This window comes from Coffea arabica, chromosome 2e (genome assembly GCF_036785885.1).
Source record: "Coffea arabica cultivar ET-39 chromosome 2e, Coffea Arabica ET-39 HiFi, whole genome shotgun sequence".
In the NCBI taxonomy this organism is placed as follows: Eukaryota; Viridiplantae; Streptophyta; class Magnoliopsida; order Gentianales; family Rubiaceae; genus Coffea; species Coffea arabica.
Genome location: NC_092313.1, coordinates 9,629,038 through 9,645,938, shown reverse-complemented (window position 1 = coordinate 9,645,938; position 16,901 = coordinate 9,629,038). Strand labels below are relative to the sequence as shown.

At 34.9% G+C, this 16,901-nt stretch overlaps 1 protein-coding gene across 2 annotated transcripts; it reads right to left on the bottom strand.

Moving 5' to 3' along the window:
• Positions 1-9,441: 9,441 nt before the first annotated feature.
• LOC113725808 (GATA transcription factor 8) lies at positions 9,442-12,972 on the bottom strand. 2 transcript variants are annotated; one of them, XM_027249175.2, is made up of 4 exons: positions 12,442-12,972; positions 12,031-12,094; positions 11,387-11,647; positions 9,442-10,670 (listed from the first exon to the last, which is right to left on the bottom strand). In XM_027249175.2, exons 3-4 carry the CDS (start codon positions 11,612-11,614, stop codon positions 9,873-9,875), a joined length of 1,026 nt encoding a protein of 341 aa, XP_027104976.1. In that variant the 5' UTR covers positions 11,615-11,647; positions 12,031-12,094; positions 12,442-12,972; the 3' UTR covers positions 9,442-9,872. The 2 variants fall into 2 exon arrangements, with proteins under 2 accessions (XP_027104976.1, XP_027104975.1); XM_027249174.2 differs by lacking the exon at positions 12,031-12,094 and having other exon boundaries at positions 12,442-12,970.
• Between the last annotated feature and the right edge of the window lie 3,929 nt (positions 12,973-16,901).

The window sequence follows — 16,901 nt, the reverse complement described above, 5'->3', positions numbered from 1 at the left end:
TTGCTGCGTTTTATTTTTCTCCATCATGCTCAGTGTAAAGATTTCCTGTGTTTTGACTTGTCAACGACACAAAACTAATTAAGGAACGAAGTTTACTTCATTACAGGTATATATGGTTTTAAGGAGGGTAATTAATTTGGTTAGATGCATTTATCTCGGGATATCTCCCTTAACAAATCGCTTGACTTTCGCTCTTATTCTCTTTGAATTCTAAGCAGGTTTTGGGCCAGATACATTTAACTGTCTTCGCAAAACTAAATTACCATCATCGCAATTTGAGAAAGACCCGATTCTTCAGATTGACATAGACTTAGGTTACTCCAGATTAGTTAAAATAGTTTTAATTTAATGAACCATGGTTAACCCATTATTAATCTTGGATTTTCTTTTTCTTTTTCTTCTTTTTTTTTCACAAGAGACCCTATACTAGATAGAGGTTTAAACAAACCTAATCAAATCGAGCATTTTAATGTTTAAATTTATTTGATTATTTTAACGAGTTTAAAATTTTGTTCAAATTTAGCTTTATTTGTCGAATCAAGTTTGAATAAGTTTTTTCTCCAGTTTGAATATTTTCAAATATATAACACTACTTGAGTTTAGTTTAACAAGCTGGCAAACCGAGTTCAAATGATCTCCTACCAAGTCAAGTTCGATTTAACTATCAAATAGTTTGATTCATAACTCAACCCTAATACTAAGGGAAACTTTTACCCAAATAATAATGTTCCCCTCAACCGACACTAATGTTTCTACTTGTGAACGAGGTCTTGGAACATATATTTAAAGATTCAGTTATCCACAAATATAACGTAGTATAGCTCCTGTAAATTTTACACTTAATCTGAGATTTACTAGCTAAAGAACATATCTGCAAAGTTAACCGTGATGTCGTCTCAAAGTTTGGTCTTTGATGTATATATAACCACTTAATATTTTTTTTTTGTTTCTACCATTAAAATAGGCGCTTTCATTTTCCTTGTTTATGAGTAAATATAAGTTCAGAATTAATCTTTTATACACCGACAATGTATATACCATCACTATTAGATGCATGATAATTCATCTGAATTTAAATTTAAAATTCAAATTTTGCTCATGTATCATGCATCCAACCGTGATAATGTATACACTGTCAGTGTATATAAGATTTACTCACAAAATTATTAGTATTAATTTATGCATCCCACGTAAAAGGAGCAACCTAAACCTATCCATAGGTCAGATCAAATTTTGTAATCATCAAATAAACTCTAAAAAATTGTTATTTTTATGAACAGGCGGAAAGATTATACACATCTATTTCTTATCATCTTAATTATTGTACTTTTCAAGCTGATGGGCTCTAAGCAATAGTCTCTATCAGATTAGTTAATTTACCGTATAAGTAAGCAGCGCTTCTGAATCGATGATATCACATGATACAGCCTCAGGTAGATATACACTTAGGTCTGTAGAATTATTTTTGTACGTATATAAAAGAATAGAAAGAATGAATACTAGCTAGATATTAGAATGGAATGGATAATAATGACCCCTTTGCTTTAAGATATGTAACATTGAACCTTAACCAAATCTTTAGAAAAGAAGAAGAACCTAATCAAATTATCTTAACGAAATACGATGCCATTTCATATGTGACCACTAGATGCATCGGTTTGTTAGTTCGGAACCTTAACCAAATCTTTGAAAAAGAAGAAGAACCTAATCATATTTATGTTAACGAAATGTGATGCTTTTTTATTTCATTTATGACTGGTCGATGCATGGATTTGTTAGTTGGGAAGCATTAGACTTCCCCTTTTAGATATTACAAACAAATGCATTTAAATCAAGAATATAAATTCGAAAGTTGAAGAACTCCAAAAAAAAAAAAGGCAATATATGGGTGAAATCGTGAAAAGGGAGCGTAATTGAGAAGTTTCAGATTCAAACTCTTCCATTAACACTAAAAAAAAAAAAAAAAAAAGTTTGCAGTTGCAGAAAAAAAGTAACAATAAAAAACTAAAAAGAGTGGAAAAGAGCATTAATAAGCTCGTAGAGAAGAGAACATAAGAAATAACTAGTATTTTAATTTTAGTGACCCTAAGATTGTCTGCCCACTTGTAGTTTGACATTATAATAAAACGTGGGAGATAAAAGCAAGACAGTAATTTTGGACCCAGATTTGAGGTGACATTTGGATCAATAACAAATAAATATGACATAAGGAGTAGGTTATAATAAAAGCCAAATGAAACGGCTGATGATTTTGACTTTGAATTAGCAAACAGAGAATGCTCATCTTTAAGGTAACAGCACAAAAGTCGCGTCACTCGACTGAAATTTATTTATTTTTTTTTTTACAGCCAATGGAATATAATCCGCACTAATTAAATTCAAAAGCCGGTTGAGCTTCGAGGGGGTTGATGAATTACATGTTAATTAAGTTGGATGTGAAATAATCATGAAATTGGTTGGTTGATTTTGTTTCCTACGGCAACAAGTTCACTTAGGTCAAGCACTACGACAATAATGTGTCTTTTGACTCGTGCATTTACCAAATGTTTCTCCATCAGCAGCTTGAGAAAAGGTCAAAATCCGCTAAAACAAAAGTCCCTAACATATGCATCATGATGCTTGTTAGTTTTGATTAAACAGTTCAAAAACGAAGTGTTAAATGAGTGATCTTGGATTCAACTCTCGCCACTATGCATTACATTCTAATAAGGGAAGTTTGGGGGAGAGATTGTAAGTAGAATATTATGAATTCAAGATTTTTCACTCATCAAGAGAAAAAAAAAAAACGGAAAGGAACAAACTATTCTAACCGTGTAATTATGGATATTTTTACATTTATAGTATAAAATTTGTACGCTGATCACTTGTATAACCTAAGGCTGAATTAATAGGAGGAGGTTGTTCAAATCATTGTATCTAATGCTAATTATCGTTTGATGTGGTGAATAAAATGCATATGATTTCTTTTTGAAAAAAAAAAAAAAAAAACATGTAGCCCCACAAAAGCCATTCACTTTATAATCTGTGAACAGAAACTCATCGTCTGTCATTTTTTTCTCATTTCAATTCTGCAGTTGCAATTATCATGTCTGGGCATTCATGTCGCGCTCTGAAGTTTAATTGTTTTGATAAGGACGTAGTGACCGAAGAAAACACGAGTTTGGACCCCAGTCCTATAAAGTAGATTGCAAGTTGTAACTTCCACCATAAAATGAGGAGAAATTAATTCTCCCACTTTTTCCCTTGTATATATATATATATATATTTTCCAAACGATAACATGTTTTCCCTTGTATATTAGGAAATAAAAATTCATTAGGGTTAGAATATCACCTCTCCACTGAAATGTTTATTGAAATTAAGTTAAAGCTCAGGTTTTACTCCGTGGAATCAACCTGGTATTCATTTGAGGGAGGTAAGGCGAGAGGAACTGTAAACAGGAGGTGATAGATTCAAAACCTCCCACTTATCAAAAAAATAATAATAATAAAGCAGAAGCTATAGTCAGTTAGGCTTTTCTAGCTTTTCTTCAATCGGCTAAATTTCGAACTTGTCAATCAAAATACCTAGATAACCTAAAAGATTAGTAACTTTTTCTTCTTGTCTCTCTTTTTTTTTTAAAAAAAAAAATTTGAGGATAAAGAAATCATTTTGTGAATTTATGAGACATTCTGAAGAATCTCATCCTAAACCTTGAAAAGGACCTCTTAACCAGACATATTATTTTTGTCATGTCATCTCCAAAAAATAAATGAAGATGTGCATATGCAAAGACATATAAGCAACAAATGGACTTGGATCAAAGACAAAGAAATGAAGTGGAAGACTTTTTTAAAAAACATGGGATAAGGCCATACATGTCAAGCTCATCCTCCCTTATAAATTCGTCTCTATCCCCCCTCTCTCAACCCCAAAAAAAAAAAAAAAAAACAATAATGTCTTTTGATTTACCCCATAATAATGAATGATAATATAGTTTGTTGCGCATTGAATAATAATAAATACTAGTATTAGGAGTCATTGTCTTAACACATTCATTTGCTTACCACCAACACAACACAAACATTTAACCACATCCATTTTTCCCCTCCATGCGTACAAGGACTTGTTTGTCGTTTGATGATTTGGAAGTTGATACGGTTGCCCCTGTATTGTACCAAATGCTGTATGGCTTTTACGTACCTCTAGGCGCTTCAATTCAACCCAAATAAGTAGCTCTTTAATTTGCGGATACTTAGTACTGTTTTTAACTATTGAGGTCCAGAAAATTTGCATCTTTTGGGAATGTTTGTCCAGTCTCTCTCTTTTTCTTTTTTTCCTTTTTCTGGTCCAGTCTTGATTTGGAACAGCATATTTATTCTTTCACAACAGCATATTTTTGTCATAGTATGCGCAATAACATTCATTATCCCATTTTGGTTTGAACATTCTCTCAATTTAATTCTATCTTTTCAAAAAAAAAAAAAAAAATAACATGGAAAGCAGGTACTTAAAACTGTTTAGCACTTTCAGTCTCACTTTGTTGGTGGTACACTTGATACATATAGAGATATATATAAGTACGTAACTATCCGCATATTAGACAAACTCATGGCTGAGTTGCCATTAGCTTTCTACCTGTATACTACCACCTTTCCGCAATTAATAGTACTTGCAAAACAACAAATTAGACAATCCTAGTTATTTGAAATGTTTTTACTGTAACATTTTTTGTGATGTGATATATGTGAGATAAAAAGGTAATTGGGAAGATAAAAAGATATATTGAAAATTGTAATGATGATGTAAGCAAATATATTTGGGGAAATAATCAGCTGTCCAAACAAACCTAAGCTAGCGGCTATGATATTAGATGATGTATGAGCTGATAAGATGAGACATGAGTGCTAGTTTTTGTTTTCCTATTCTTTGATCTCTACATTTCTTGTAAATCTCATGCTCCTAATTTGTTGTAAAGAGACCTAGTATTGACAACAAAATCAATAACAATTAAGAATATTTGTTTTGCAATTACAATAAAAGAACACATGTTAATTTGTTGTAAAGAGACCTAGTATTGACAACAAAATCAATAACAATTAAGAATATTTGTTTTGCAATTACAATAAAAGAACACATGTTATGCGAACAAAGTTTTAAAATTTCATGTATAACTCTTCTAAGTAATCAAATTGACACCAAAACCCACATCTAGATCTAGATTCAACAACGTCCCACAAATTTGGATCTAAATATGCTCTGATAGACCCCTCGGCTCCAAATTTGGGTTTGGTAATATTGGTTTTTTTTTTAATCCTTCCTCCCCTCTCCCCAAATCTGAAATCCTTTCCTTCCCCCAGACCTGACAGTCAGGTTCAAACCCTAATTTATCAGACGGGGACACGATGCCCCTAGCCAGTAGCCCCAAGTAACGTTTCTTAGTTTTGGTAATACTAGTTAGTAGATCACGTCTTGATCTCCCAATTTTAACCCAGATCTAAGCCACTTATAACCCTATAGTTGGCTAAAAAAAAAAATAGTTATAGTTTGTACTAGACAAAAACTTCAAATTGAACGCATTTTGGACTAAAGTGGTTTTTATTTTTTGGGTCAGAAAGCAACCATCCATTTTAGTATACGAATTTAATGGCCTGCAAGAATACTAGCAAAGCACGGTTAATTAGGATTTTAGGACGAAAAAGAAGAATAAGAGATGCAGGAAGGTGGTGCAGTTAGTTTTTGGTTAGGTTCAAGGTGATCCCCCAAGGTAGTTGAACTACATGGACGATCGAGTTGCCATACGAGCCAAAAATATCAAATACACTAATTGCTACGATCACTAACCAATTCATGGACAGCTAGAGGACAAATTCATGGTGAAGTAACCTTGTTTTGACTTGTTCTTCTTCTTCTCTCTCTTTTCTTAACATGTTTTGTCTTCTTTTACGCTTTGAAACAGTAATAGAGCACGCTTATGAGACAATTCTAGCTGTAAATTAGGTCCACATAACATTTGAAGCGAGGGACCATTATACATCATCTTTGGCAGGGTTTTAGAGTCAATAAATAAATGAACGTGGAAGCTAATACACACACACACACACACACAAATCACAAGTACTTATAATTTACACAAATTAACACTTAGAATCTCAATTGGTGAGTGTAGTACTGGGATTTCTGTTAAAAGAAAAATCAAAATCTTAACCCCATACCAAAAAGGGACCAAAACAAAATAGACAGAGAAAGAGAGAGAACGAAAGAAAAGAAAAGAAAAACCTATTAGTAATTAGATTATGAATAATATTTGATGAACATTCAGCATTTAGCATAAGCATTTCGCCCGTCGGCCTTACAAGCATCATCAACCATGCACTCATTTACATACATACGTACATACATACATATATTATATGATTTATACAAAGCAATAATTGGCCATAATCAACAAGTAGGATGATGCTACTGGAGGTTCAAAAAAGGATTAAAGATCAAGCCCAAAGGTGTTAATATATACTACTATATTATGAATTGATCTTGAAGTTTTTTTTTTTTTTTTCTTCTTAGAGGGAACAAGCTGATTTAACATTAATTGCCTGTATGTAACCTCGAATATAACTTGTCAAACAAAACATAAATGCATAGGGGCCCAAGCACTAATTATTTGAGCCACGATTATTTTCCACTTTGTGTGACGACAATAGCATTTGGGAAGTTCTGTAGTGTGATGTGATATTAGATGAAGGTATCTTTCCCAAGGGAGGCCCTTTTCTGTGGCCGATACATGTAGTTCAACTAATCACCATTGGCCCTCTTCATGTTGTCGGTTTTGCTATTGCCTGATGCCTCGTCTGTGTCACCTGTTTGCCTCCATTTATAGTGCCATTATTGTGTTCCATGTACTAATATATGGACCAATTATAACTTGCATTTTCCTTTTTCATTTTTTTGGGTTCTTTATTTAAGCAAAGTTTTAGGTCTGGCTAATGCCTTTAGAAAACAGTTTTTTTTAAGAGAAAAAAAAATTATTATAAGCATTAAGTTTTAGATTTTTTTTTCTTGGTGGGAAGCCAAAAGTTGTTTCTGAAAGGTGCTAGAGCGCTACTACTCTAGCAAGCTTTATTTAGCTTAGAATAGATTAAGAGTGAATCTTATATATATTGATGACGGTGTATACACTATCACCGTTGGATATATGATACATATGCAAAATTTGAGTTTTAAATTCAATTTGAGTTATGTATTATGCGTCTAATGGTGAAAGTGTATATACCGTCAGTGTATAGAAGATTAATTCTTAAACGTATAAGTTAATTAACGATACTAATCACCCTGTATAATCCAAAGACAAACCAAGCCCGAATTTCATAACGAGGATCCTAAATTGGGAGCCCGAATTTCGTCAGGCGGATGAAACTGTAAGTTTCAGGATCCAACAACTTTGGGGCGCCCCCATAACGGACTGGGCTTTTGACATTGATGTCCACTCCTGAAATATTACTTACTGCAACTCTTTCCGGGCTTCTTGGCCCAATTACTTAACGCTTCAGAAAGAACTTGGCTGCTTTTGTTTGGTTTAAGATAAGATTCTCAATTCGAGGTTGGATTTAGTATTTCTTTTTCTATTTTTCGGGTAAAATATGTAGTAAAATTTAAGGGGAGCTTGGATATTTTAGAAACAGATTTATGAAGCACGTCTGTGATCAAGATTTTTGATGGATAAATTTGTTTGATATGGTGAGTTATCCTAATAAAACTATCAAGCTTAAAATGGATTAAAAGATAAAAGATTGCAACTCCCCTTCTGAGTTCAACCTCCCAGATTCATTATCAACAAGCAGCGTTCATCAAGTTTATTTAGTGTTTATCAACTTTACTCTCTTTCTGTAAGTGAGTGAGAGGTTTTGAATCCAAAATCTTTTACTTACAATCTCTTTCATCCTACCATTCAATTCAACCATCTCTCCAAGCATTCATCAACTTAATTATTAGTAGAGTATCACTTTGAGATTTTCTCGTGGATCCCTCAAGAATTTGTGATCCTTCCAAAGGCTAATTACATAAGTTGACAATTATTAACCAACACAGTTAAAAAAAAAATGTACCTGTTTCTCACAATAAAGGAAAAGGAACCAAGATGTTCATATTCTTAAGTGTTCACTTTTCAGCCTAAGAAAAAATGTACTCGTCGTACCGTCGATACTAACGGCTAAATTTGACGAATATTCTTAAACGTAATACTCTATTTTCTGTTACGGGCCTTGTTCGTGACAATATATTATTGAGGGGTCAAAAGAGTGCAATGATAATAGTTTAGTGGTCAGGAGGGTATATATATATATATAATTTTTTTTTTTCGGAGACGACAACCGTTGTATAATCTAATCTATTCTACACTAAAGGGGAGGGGGCGGACCGAAGGAGGTCCATGAATAATCCGGAGGGGACTGAACTACCACCGGATCAAACGGGTGTACAACACACCCGCATGAATTTTTTTAAACAAACCACTTAAATGTGGTATTTTGGTGGAAGGCGAGGGTTGCCACCCCACCAAGCTAGGTGGTGGCCATTTCCTCCCCGCAAAAACACAAACTTGGTCAGGAGGGTATATTCCTCCCCGCAAAACACAAACTTGAAGCAGAAAATGCTGAGAGAGAGTGGATTAATCATTAATCCAGAGAGAGGAGAAGTGGTCGTCGGCAATGAATCACCAGGTTCAATTGCCTGGTGTCCTGTTTCGTGGTTCGTCCTTTAGGAGGGAATAGTCAGTAGTGTAGCCCTCCCTCGATAATGGAATTAGCTGCTACGCACTCACGTACTATTCTGGAAAACTGACTTCACAAGCTTAATAGCTGTCTTCTTCATGAATATGAATCAGAATCAGAATCAGAATCAGTCAGTTAAGACTTTAAAGCATCGAACGCCCTTGAACATCACATGCAACAGTACATTCTGGCAGCTGCAGCTGCTGGTCTCTGTTGAAGATGACAAAAAAGTCCTCATCTGCTCGATCAATTTCTAATGCCCACAATCTACCCTTTTTTTTTTTTTTTGTATCCTTGTCAAAATTACCCACAATCTACTTGCCTACTTCTACAACTGCTACTTATTCGTAGGAGTATTTCTTTCTGCCACTGGCTTCTCTGCATTATCCAGTGCATTTAGTACATAATAATTTCTTTTCGTCCCAGTTTTGATCTTTGTTTTTCCCATGCTATTCGTATTATTCTTTTTCTCTTCCCCATGACACAGTCGAACCCATGAGACTGATTTTAATTTTGGATTAAAAATTTACGCACCATCCAAAGTTACCGGAGTGCGTTCATTTTCATGATATTTTACATTTAACCAATCTTTGCTATTGGAAGGCAGCCAGCAAATGAAAGAAGGCATCAACACAGGCAGGGAGGAAATTTTGGAGCTCGAAGAAACTTGCAGCAGATCTAGACTTCTAAGAAAGAGTAAAATAACTAAAGACTCTAATTTAAAAGCAGTCTCATTTTCAGAGTTTCCTACAAGCACATGAACTGCAAAAAGAATTCCCATTAAGGCTGGGAAGAGAACACTGACCCAAAAAGAGCAGAAAGAGAACACTGACCCCAAATACCTATTAACTTTAAAGGACCTAAACAACATCGCTAAAGCTGAGCCCTAGCCCTAAAACTCCCCATTATCTCTTTTATCAGTTTTTTAGTACCTTCTCATATCATTCCTTCTCCCTAATAGCTAAATATGGTCACCTATGCTCCTATCCCTCCCCCATTACATCTCTGTACAAAGAACCAACGAACGAAGAAATGGAAATACAGTAAGAGAACAGCAAGAGGACTAAATGAAAAGAGGCAGAGAAGAAAAATGACTTCCAAGGAAGCCATTCTCTGCTCCTAATCTCAAATGTATTCTAGCGAGGGTTTACTCTCTGGAACTAGCTCTCTTCCGGCAGCTGAGGCTTTTGCTGCAGTCCCCACTGTAGTGTTTTCCTCAACAACCTTGACCCTCATCTCAAGAACCTTCTTGTGAGAATTTGAATGCAGGGACGGCACAAATGTGGGACTTGCTGCAGGGCGATATTCTGGAAAGAGACGGCCGGATTTGTAGCGAACACCACATGCGTTACAGAGCGTTTTTGGCCCCATAGGCCCAGCCCTCCACTGAGGAGTCTTTGTTATCTCACAGTGCATGCATTTCCTCACAGCTTGTGATGCTGAATTCTGATTTATCTCCATCGGGCCCAGAGGAACAGTCAATTTGATTTTCTTTTTCTTCTTATGCTCTCCTCCAGCAGGCTTGGGGAACTTCCTCACAAATTCAGACTCCGCAAAATTCTCCGATTCTGAAGAAACTCCAGGAGCAAGAAACAAATGAGGAGTCTCGCTGAAGGAGGCGGGCGGAGAGATAAGTTGAATAGCCGGGCGGGGGTTAAAGGTTGCCGGGCGCGGACGTTTACTACGAGCACGTTGTGGTCCACGGTGGTTGGGGCTAAGCGGTATAGCTTTCCCCCCTGAGCAGGAGGAGCTGCTGCTGCTGCTGCTACTTTCAAGCACAGAAACAGGGCTGGAGGTTTGAAATTGGTTGCAGGGATTGTCTTTGTTGACAGAAGAATTATCTTTGCTAAGAGTCATCCCTCCACCAGAGAAGGAATCCTCCACGAAGGTTGAAAGCCATTCAAGTTGTACAATGTCCTCGTACTGCAAGAAAATCAAGGTAAAGACATCAACAGAGAGACTTGGATAAAGATGAGTTGATGAAAATATTAGTCTCATGAACCATCATCAGCTTGAGAAAATGGAAGAAACTTTAATTTGACAAACGGGCACAAATGGGAAACATGAAGTTTCAACACATGATTCCCATTACATCTCTGCATTGACCAGCCCAATCGAGATCAAAATATTCGAATTTTAAAAAACAACTTCAAACAATTAAGATATCGCTTTCCAAACACTCTATTACTACCATTTAACAGGCCGGACCTTTCAATCCTACAACCTTCTCAGCGCCTGTGCATATAACAAGATTCGTAACCGTTGAGATTAACAGAAACGAATAACTCAGAGTAACTCATGACTCTGACGAATAACAAGATTCAAAGTTGATGGGCAGAAATTAACATCATATCTCATCCATGACAAATGACTACACAACAACGCAATTGTTGCACTCCATCCACAACAAAACAAAAACCCACAAAGAAGTGACAGAATTATTTTAATCAATAACCGTCAAAGCATAAGGTCACATGCATCAGACAACTTTCAAATATTGATGTTCAATGCAATGTTCAAATATTACCACAATTGATCAAACAATTGAGGCAGATTCACTATCTAAAACTTTCTAGAACCATGCATCACATTCCAATGCTGCCATTTATCGAATGTGGAAAGGTAATGCTAATGATTACCGGAACAGAGAGCTCCGCAGAAAGGTCAGAAGCCGAATTGCTGGTATTGCCGGTGAAAAGGGTGTCGGTGTCCGGCAAGGCTTCATCCCAAAGGCTAGGAAAATTCGTGCAGTCACCAGAGCCAACAAGGCCGTTACCACACTCATTCTCAGGAGGGAATTCAATCAAGTCATCAATGTGATCAAAGAAGCTTCCGCAGTCTATCTCATCCACAAAATTTGGATTCATTCTTCTAAATCCTGGACTCCTTCAGAATTCTACCTGAAATGGTTTGGAAAACAGAATATAAATGGATAGGGTACACAAAATTAACATGTTAAAATTCCAGAAGGCAATTAATTAATGAGGATAAAAAAAAAATGAAATGTTTCGTTTTTGCTATCTTGGATTGGAGGGGCCACCTTAAAACATGGCAGTAAAAGAGATTCGATTTTCGAATCAAATTTGGATTTTTGCATAATTATTACAAGAAATAAGATGCTGACATAGAGATTCCCATAATCTTTACTGCGAACCCAGGAGCATGGCATGTGAGAAAGCACCGACAAAAGGCATTCAACTCTCTCTCGCAAAATTCGCATTTTTAAAAAACAAAAAAAAAATGAGAACATTCATGCACCGACATGCAAACTTTTGAAGCTAACCTTGAGGTTTTCAGCATGCAAGCAAAAAACAAAATGCAGACCGCTTCCCAGGGTGCAAAATTGTCTAATTTTACATGCAAAATGGAACAAAACGTCAGGTGCAGAAAATTAGAAAGGAAAAAAAATGCAGAGAGTGAAATAAATCATCCAGTGTTTGAAAAACTGAAGGGTTAAAATGAAAAAGATTGAAATTTTGGTAATTTTGGCCCTTGAAACTAAAAAGAAAAGAAATAACTATAAAGACTCAAACTTTACATGTTCATACTCTTCCCCTTGGTCTGCATCTCCCAAATTCTCAAAAACAGCCCAGGAAAATCGATTTTCAGAGGGTAAATTTTCAAAAAAGGAAACATTTTTAGCCCTTTATGTGCCATAAGTAGAAAAAGAATTGCAGAAAATGCAGAATCAAACCTGAATGGAATGCCCCGAAAATTCTCCCGCCTAAACGACTTCCCTACTCCTTAGTAACAACAGCAGGAAACTGGAGAAGTCTAATGAAATTCGCCTCTGGCACAAGTTTCAAAAAAATCCCAGTTGAAGGAATTCAGAAGAAGAAGAAGAAGAAAACCGGAAAAGAGGAAGAGACAAACAAAAAAACAGCCAAAACCCACAAAAACCCTTTAAACTATTCCTCCATTACACTCACTTTCTGTTGTACCACTAATAGTACTAGCTATTGTTGCTACAAATATATGAAGCTGGAAAAGAGAGAGAAAAAGAAAGAAAGAAAGAGAGACAGAGAGAAAGAGTGAAGTGAATTGAAGAGGAAACAGCACAATGGAACTCAAGGCTAAAAAGGCAGGGTGGGGGTGGGAGAGAGTAATGGGGTATTATGGTAGGTGAAGCTCTCGCTTCATTGCTAGCTGTCCTTTAACACACATCCTTCACTGTCGTGATGTTTAAGTCTTCTTCAATTCAATCACACACACACACTATTCTCATACTCATCGGCAAAACCATTCCTTTTCTTCTCCTCCTTTTTTTTTTTTCCCATTTCTTTTGATTGATTTTTTTTTTTTTTTTTTTTTTGGATTTGTGTCTTTCTCTCTCCTCTGATTGCACACGGGTCCCACACTCTCCTCACCACCGCGCCTTCTTCATTTAATTTTCAACCTTTTTGCTTCACATCTATACACACACGCGTACTCATATACGTATCTATGTGGACATGTATTATACTAGTCTCAGTACTTATCTGTACCTGTGCTGGGAGTGGTGTGTAATTGTTTGCAACTTTAGTGCGAGATTGATCCAAGTGAGAAATTTTGTAAATGTTGAAAAAAATGATCAAAAGAAGAAAATTTTGTAATTACCCTATTGTTGTCGAGTAATGTGAGTGAGCACATTAATTTGTAGTGTGGATATTTCCTTAGGCTTTTTCTTGGTTAAAAAAGTTATAGATGGAGAAAGTGTACTTCATTTTTCATTGTTAAACGTTTATATTGTAAAATAAGTAAGTACATGATCAACAAATTTGTCAGAGACATTTGTGAAATCATGAATCTCTCTCATTCATTTAGGAAAAAGATATTGCATTATTTGTACAGAAAAAAAAAAAAAACGTGATCAATCATAGTGTCACGTATTGTTTATCAAAAAAAGTAATTAGTATGTGAAAAAAATCGTGTTCGAGATAACTTCTTCCTCTATTCGAGATATTGTTCTTTCATCACCGAGCATTAATCTTTAAAAAGAAAATTGCAGGGATAAAAAGATCTCCTAAGTCTATTTATTTTAGTACAATTAAAGAAACCTATAAAAATGCACTACATTGTCTTATCTCATCTAAATAAAAATCATTTAGTATATATTAGCTTTAACCAATGATTGGAAATTGGGCGGTCAAAGGGTGTAACATCGTGCTTTAAGAGTTGTACGTGCCTTTGCCATACTCAACTTTAGAGCCGGGAGGTTGGGCGCAAATTCTACTTTGGGTATGTGCCATCGTGGGCTGTAATTCCAATTGAAAACCGAAAAAGAAAAGAACAAAACTTAACCGCGTTGTTCTCAGTTCTAGAAGGGAAAAAATGACTTTTCTCATGATCCTTCTAAATTCTAATATAACCGCCGTTTAGTCTGACGCAAGTAATCTAGCTGGACTAGATGAGGGAAGTTCCTCCGTGGCTTTTATGATTTCTGCATATCATAAGAAGCGTGGACGCACGATCCAATAAAATTCATCCACTTAGGCTGATTTATCGTCACCTCAACCAATCACACTGATGCCTTCAAATGCAATGCATTAACACATCTACATAGCGCGTAAAGCACAGAGGGCGATATAGTAGTGCCGCCGTGTATTTACAAAGTGAAAATAAACGTTACCGGTAGTAGTAAATCTTGACGGTAAATTTTGTAGTGGCTACAACTTGTACGTTACAATGGAAAGCAAGTAATATCATTGACGGCAAGCACAAGGATCTCATGAATGAAAACCGTTCAAAAAAAATGATGAAATATCTCATTTAGAATATCTTAAGATTTTGATTTTTAAGATATATTGTATTTGTTAAATTACAGATATGTAACTTTTAGTTGCATGCATGTTTAACCTATGATTGTGTGGCAGTGATGTAAATCAAATTGTACTTAACGGGTTTTCAATAATCAGTTAAAAAAACTTACTTTTTATCCAAAAAATAAATTCTACTTACACTTAACTCAAGTATAAACTTATTGTAAAGATTTAATATACAGATTGAAGAAAAGAACAGGGTAGTGTTTAGTGGGTTTGTTTGGATTGTAAATTAGGGAAAATAGCCAATTTCATCCCTAAACTTTTCACTAGCGCTGATTTAGTCCCTAATTTTTATTCCTAACCAATTTGATATGTGAACTTATTTTGCAATTCCAATTAAAGACTTCAGTGGTGGCTTCACCACCTAAAACTAATCTAGCTCTTAATTGACCAACTAAACAATGGTATTTTGGGAACATCACTCATGGGGTTATAATAAATCAAGTAAATTGTGTAAAAAAATCACAATATTAAACTTTAAAAAGTTTTACCTGGTGATTTTTTACACGATTTAAAAGTTTTATTTGGTGATTTTTTATACGATTTACTTGTTTTATTACAGTCTCATGATAATATCCCTATTTAATTAGTCAATTAGGAGCCATATTCGTTTTAGGTAGTGGTGCCACCGCAAGGTCCTTAATTGGAACTGCGAAATAAGTTCAAGTATCAAATTAGTCAGAAATAAAAGTTATGGACTAAATCGGCACTAACAAAAATTTTAGGGACAAAATTGGCCATTTTTCCTTGTAAACTATTAGAGATAATTTTACTGTAGCACTTTTTTGTGATGTGATGTATGTGAGATAAAAAGATAATTTGGAAGATAAAAATGTGTGTTGAAAATTGTAATGATGATATAAGCAAATATATTTTGGCAAATAAACCGCAATCCAAACAAAAAGGTAAAGAAAAGAATGATTATCCAATATAAGTTTGATAGCCACTATTTTGGTTGATTCTTTTTGGCTAAGTTTCCACGTTCCAAACGAAAATATTCAAGTTAATCTTCATTAGTTAATCTTTAGCATAGGAAGGATGGATATTATTCCTATCCAAAGCAACCAGAAAAGCTTTTCTTGATCGGAATCGATATTTTGATCTTTTATTCCTGAAATTGTAAAAAATATAGTTTGTTTGGACAAAGAAAATTTGCAAGATTTATTTCAGATTTTGTTTTGCTTGCATCATACACACAATTCTCAATCACCTTTTTATCTCACATACATCACATCACAAAAAGTACTACAGTAACTGGATCAAATAAATCATCCAAATAAATTCTTATCCAAACAAACTCAATTGAATTCCTGAATTTTTCATATTAACAACTATCCTCATTTCTTCCTCATTAAGATTGGGCTAAAGTTTTCAATTTAAAATTTCTACTGAATTTGTCACACTAAAGTTTTACTGAATAATAATATTTGCAAGTCTTTGTTGCCATTAAACGTTTCATAGTAATCAAGTGGAATTATTAAAAAAAAAAAAGGCTTCTCTTAAATATCCTTCCTAGATTATAACTAAAATTCTTTTTTTTTTTGCCCTTTTTCGTTTTCTTGCTTCAGTTAGGGCAAAAGAAAGTTTCAACAAAAGTGAATCCACGGCTGAAAGCTTGTCTTGTTTTGGGGCTCATAGGAATATTTTTCTCTTGGGGTAAAAAAAAAAAAAAGAATACATATCTTTCTCTTGGGAATGAGTTACAAGAGGAGACTCAAAGGAATCATATGACCATATTGGATGGTTTCCATGTCTTCGATCACCTTTTACCATCTTTTAACTGACTTGAGGTGTACTCCATGCATCATTCCTCTTTAGAATACTCTCCCTTCGATATACAAAGTGAGGCATGTATAAACATTATTGATATGATGAGACATTCATTGAATAGTAAGTTGAGCTTCATGCATTCTTCCCCTTTCAACTTACTTGGTTTGCACTCTTTGAATCACTTCCTTCTAAAAGACTTCTCCTCCCTTTCTGAAAGTATTTGGTCCTAAAACCATACCTTTTTGATAGTGCATTGCACTGCCGTTGAACTTCAGTAAATATATATATATGTATATTGCCATTATGAATTTATATACTTGCTAGTTCTTTAATCGTACGTAAATGATATGGTCAAAAGCTGGCTACCTTGTTGTCTTGAGACTAACTAAACAGTAGCAATCATGTATCGGTTAAAAATGTTTTACCGGGATTTACTTGAGAAGTGAAATGTGCAGATACTTATCAAGATAGGTTTTATATTTAGTTGAGCAAAAGAAATTTCTGGTACAAACCATGATTTTGCATTTGGTTACTTTCCTTCAAAGATAAGATATGAAGTTGTTATGGGATATATGTTCAGCAA

Excerpts from the sequence above, each read along its gene's own strand:
- LOC113725808 (XM_027249175.2), bottom strand. The coding sequence starts at position 11,614 with ATGAATCCAAATTTTGTGGATGAGATAGACTGCGGAAGCTTCTTTGAT. Across the intron at positions 10,671-11,386 it reads CTGCGGAGCTCTCTGTTCCG|TACGAGGACATTGTACAACT; the intron begins GTAATCATTAGC and ends ATTTTCTTGCAG.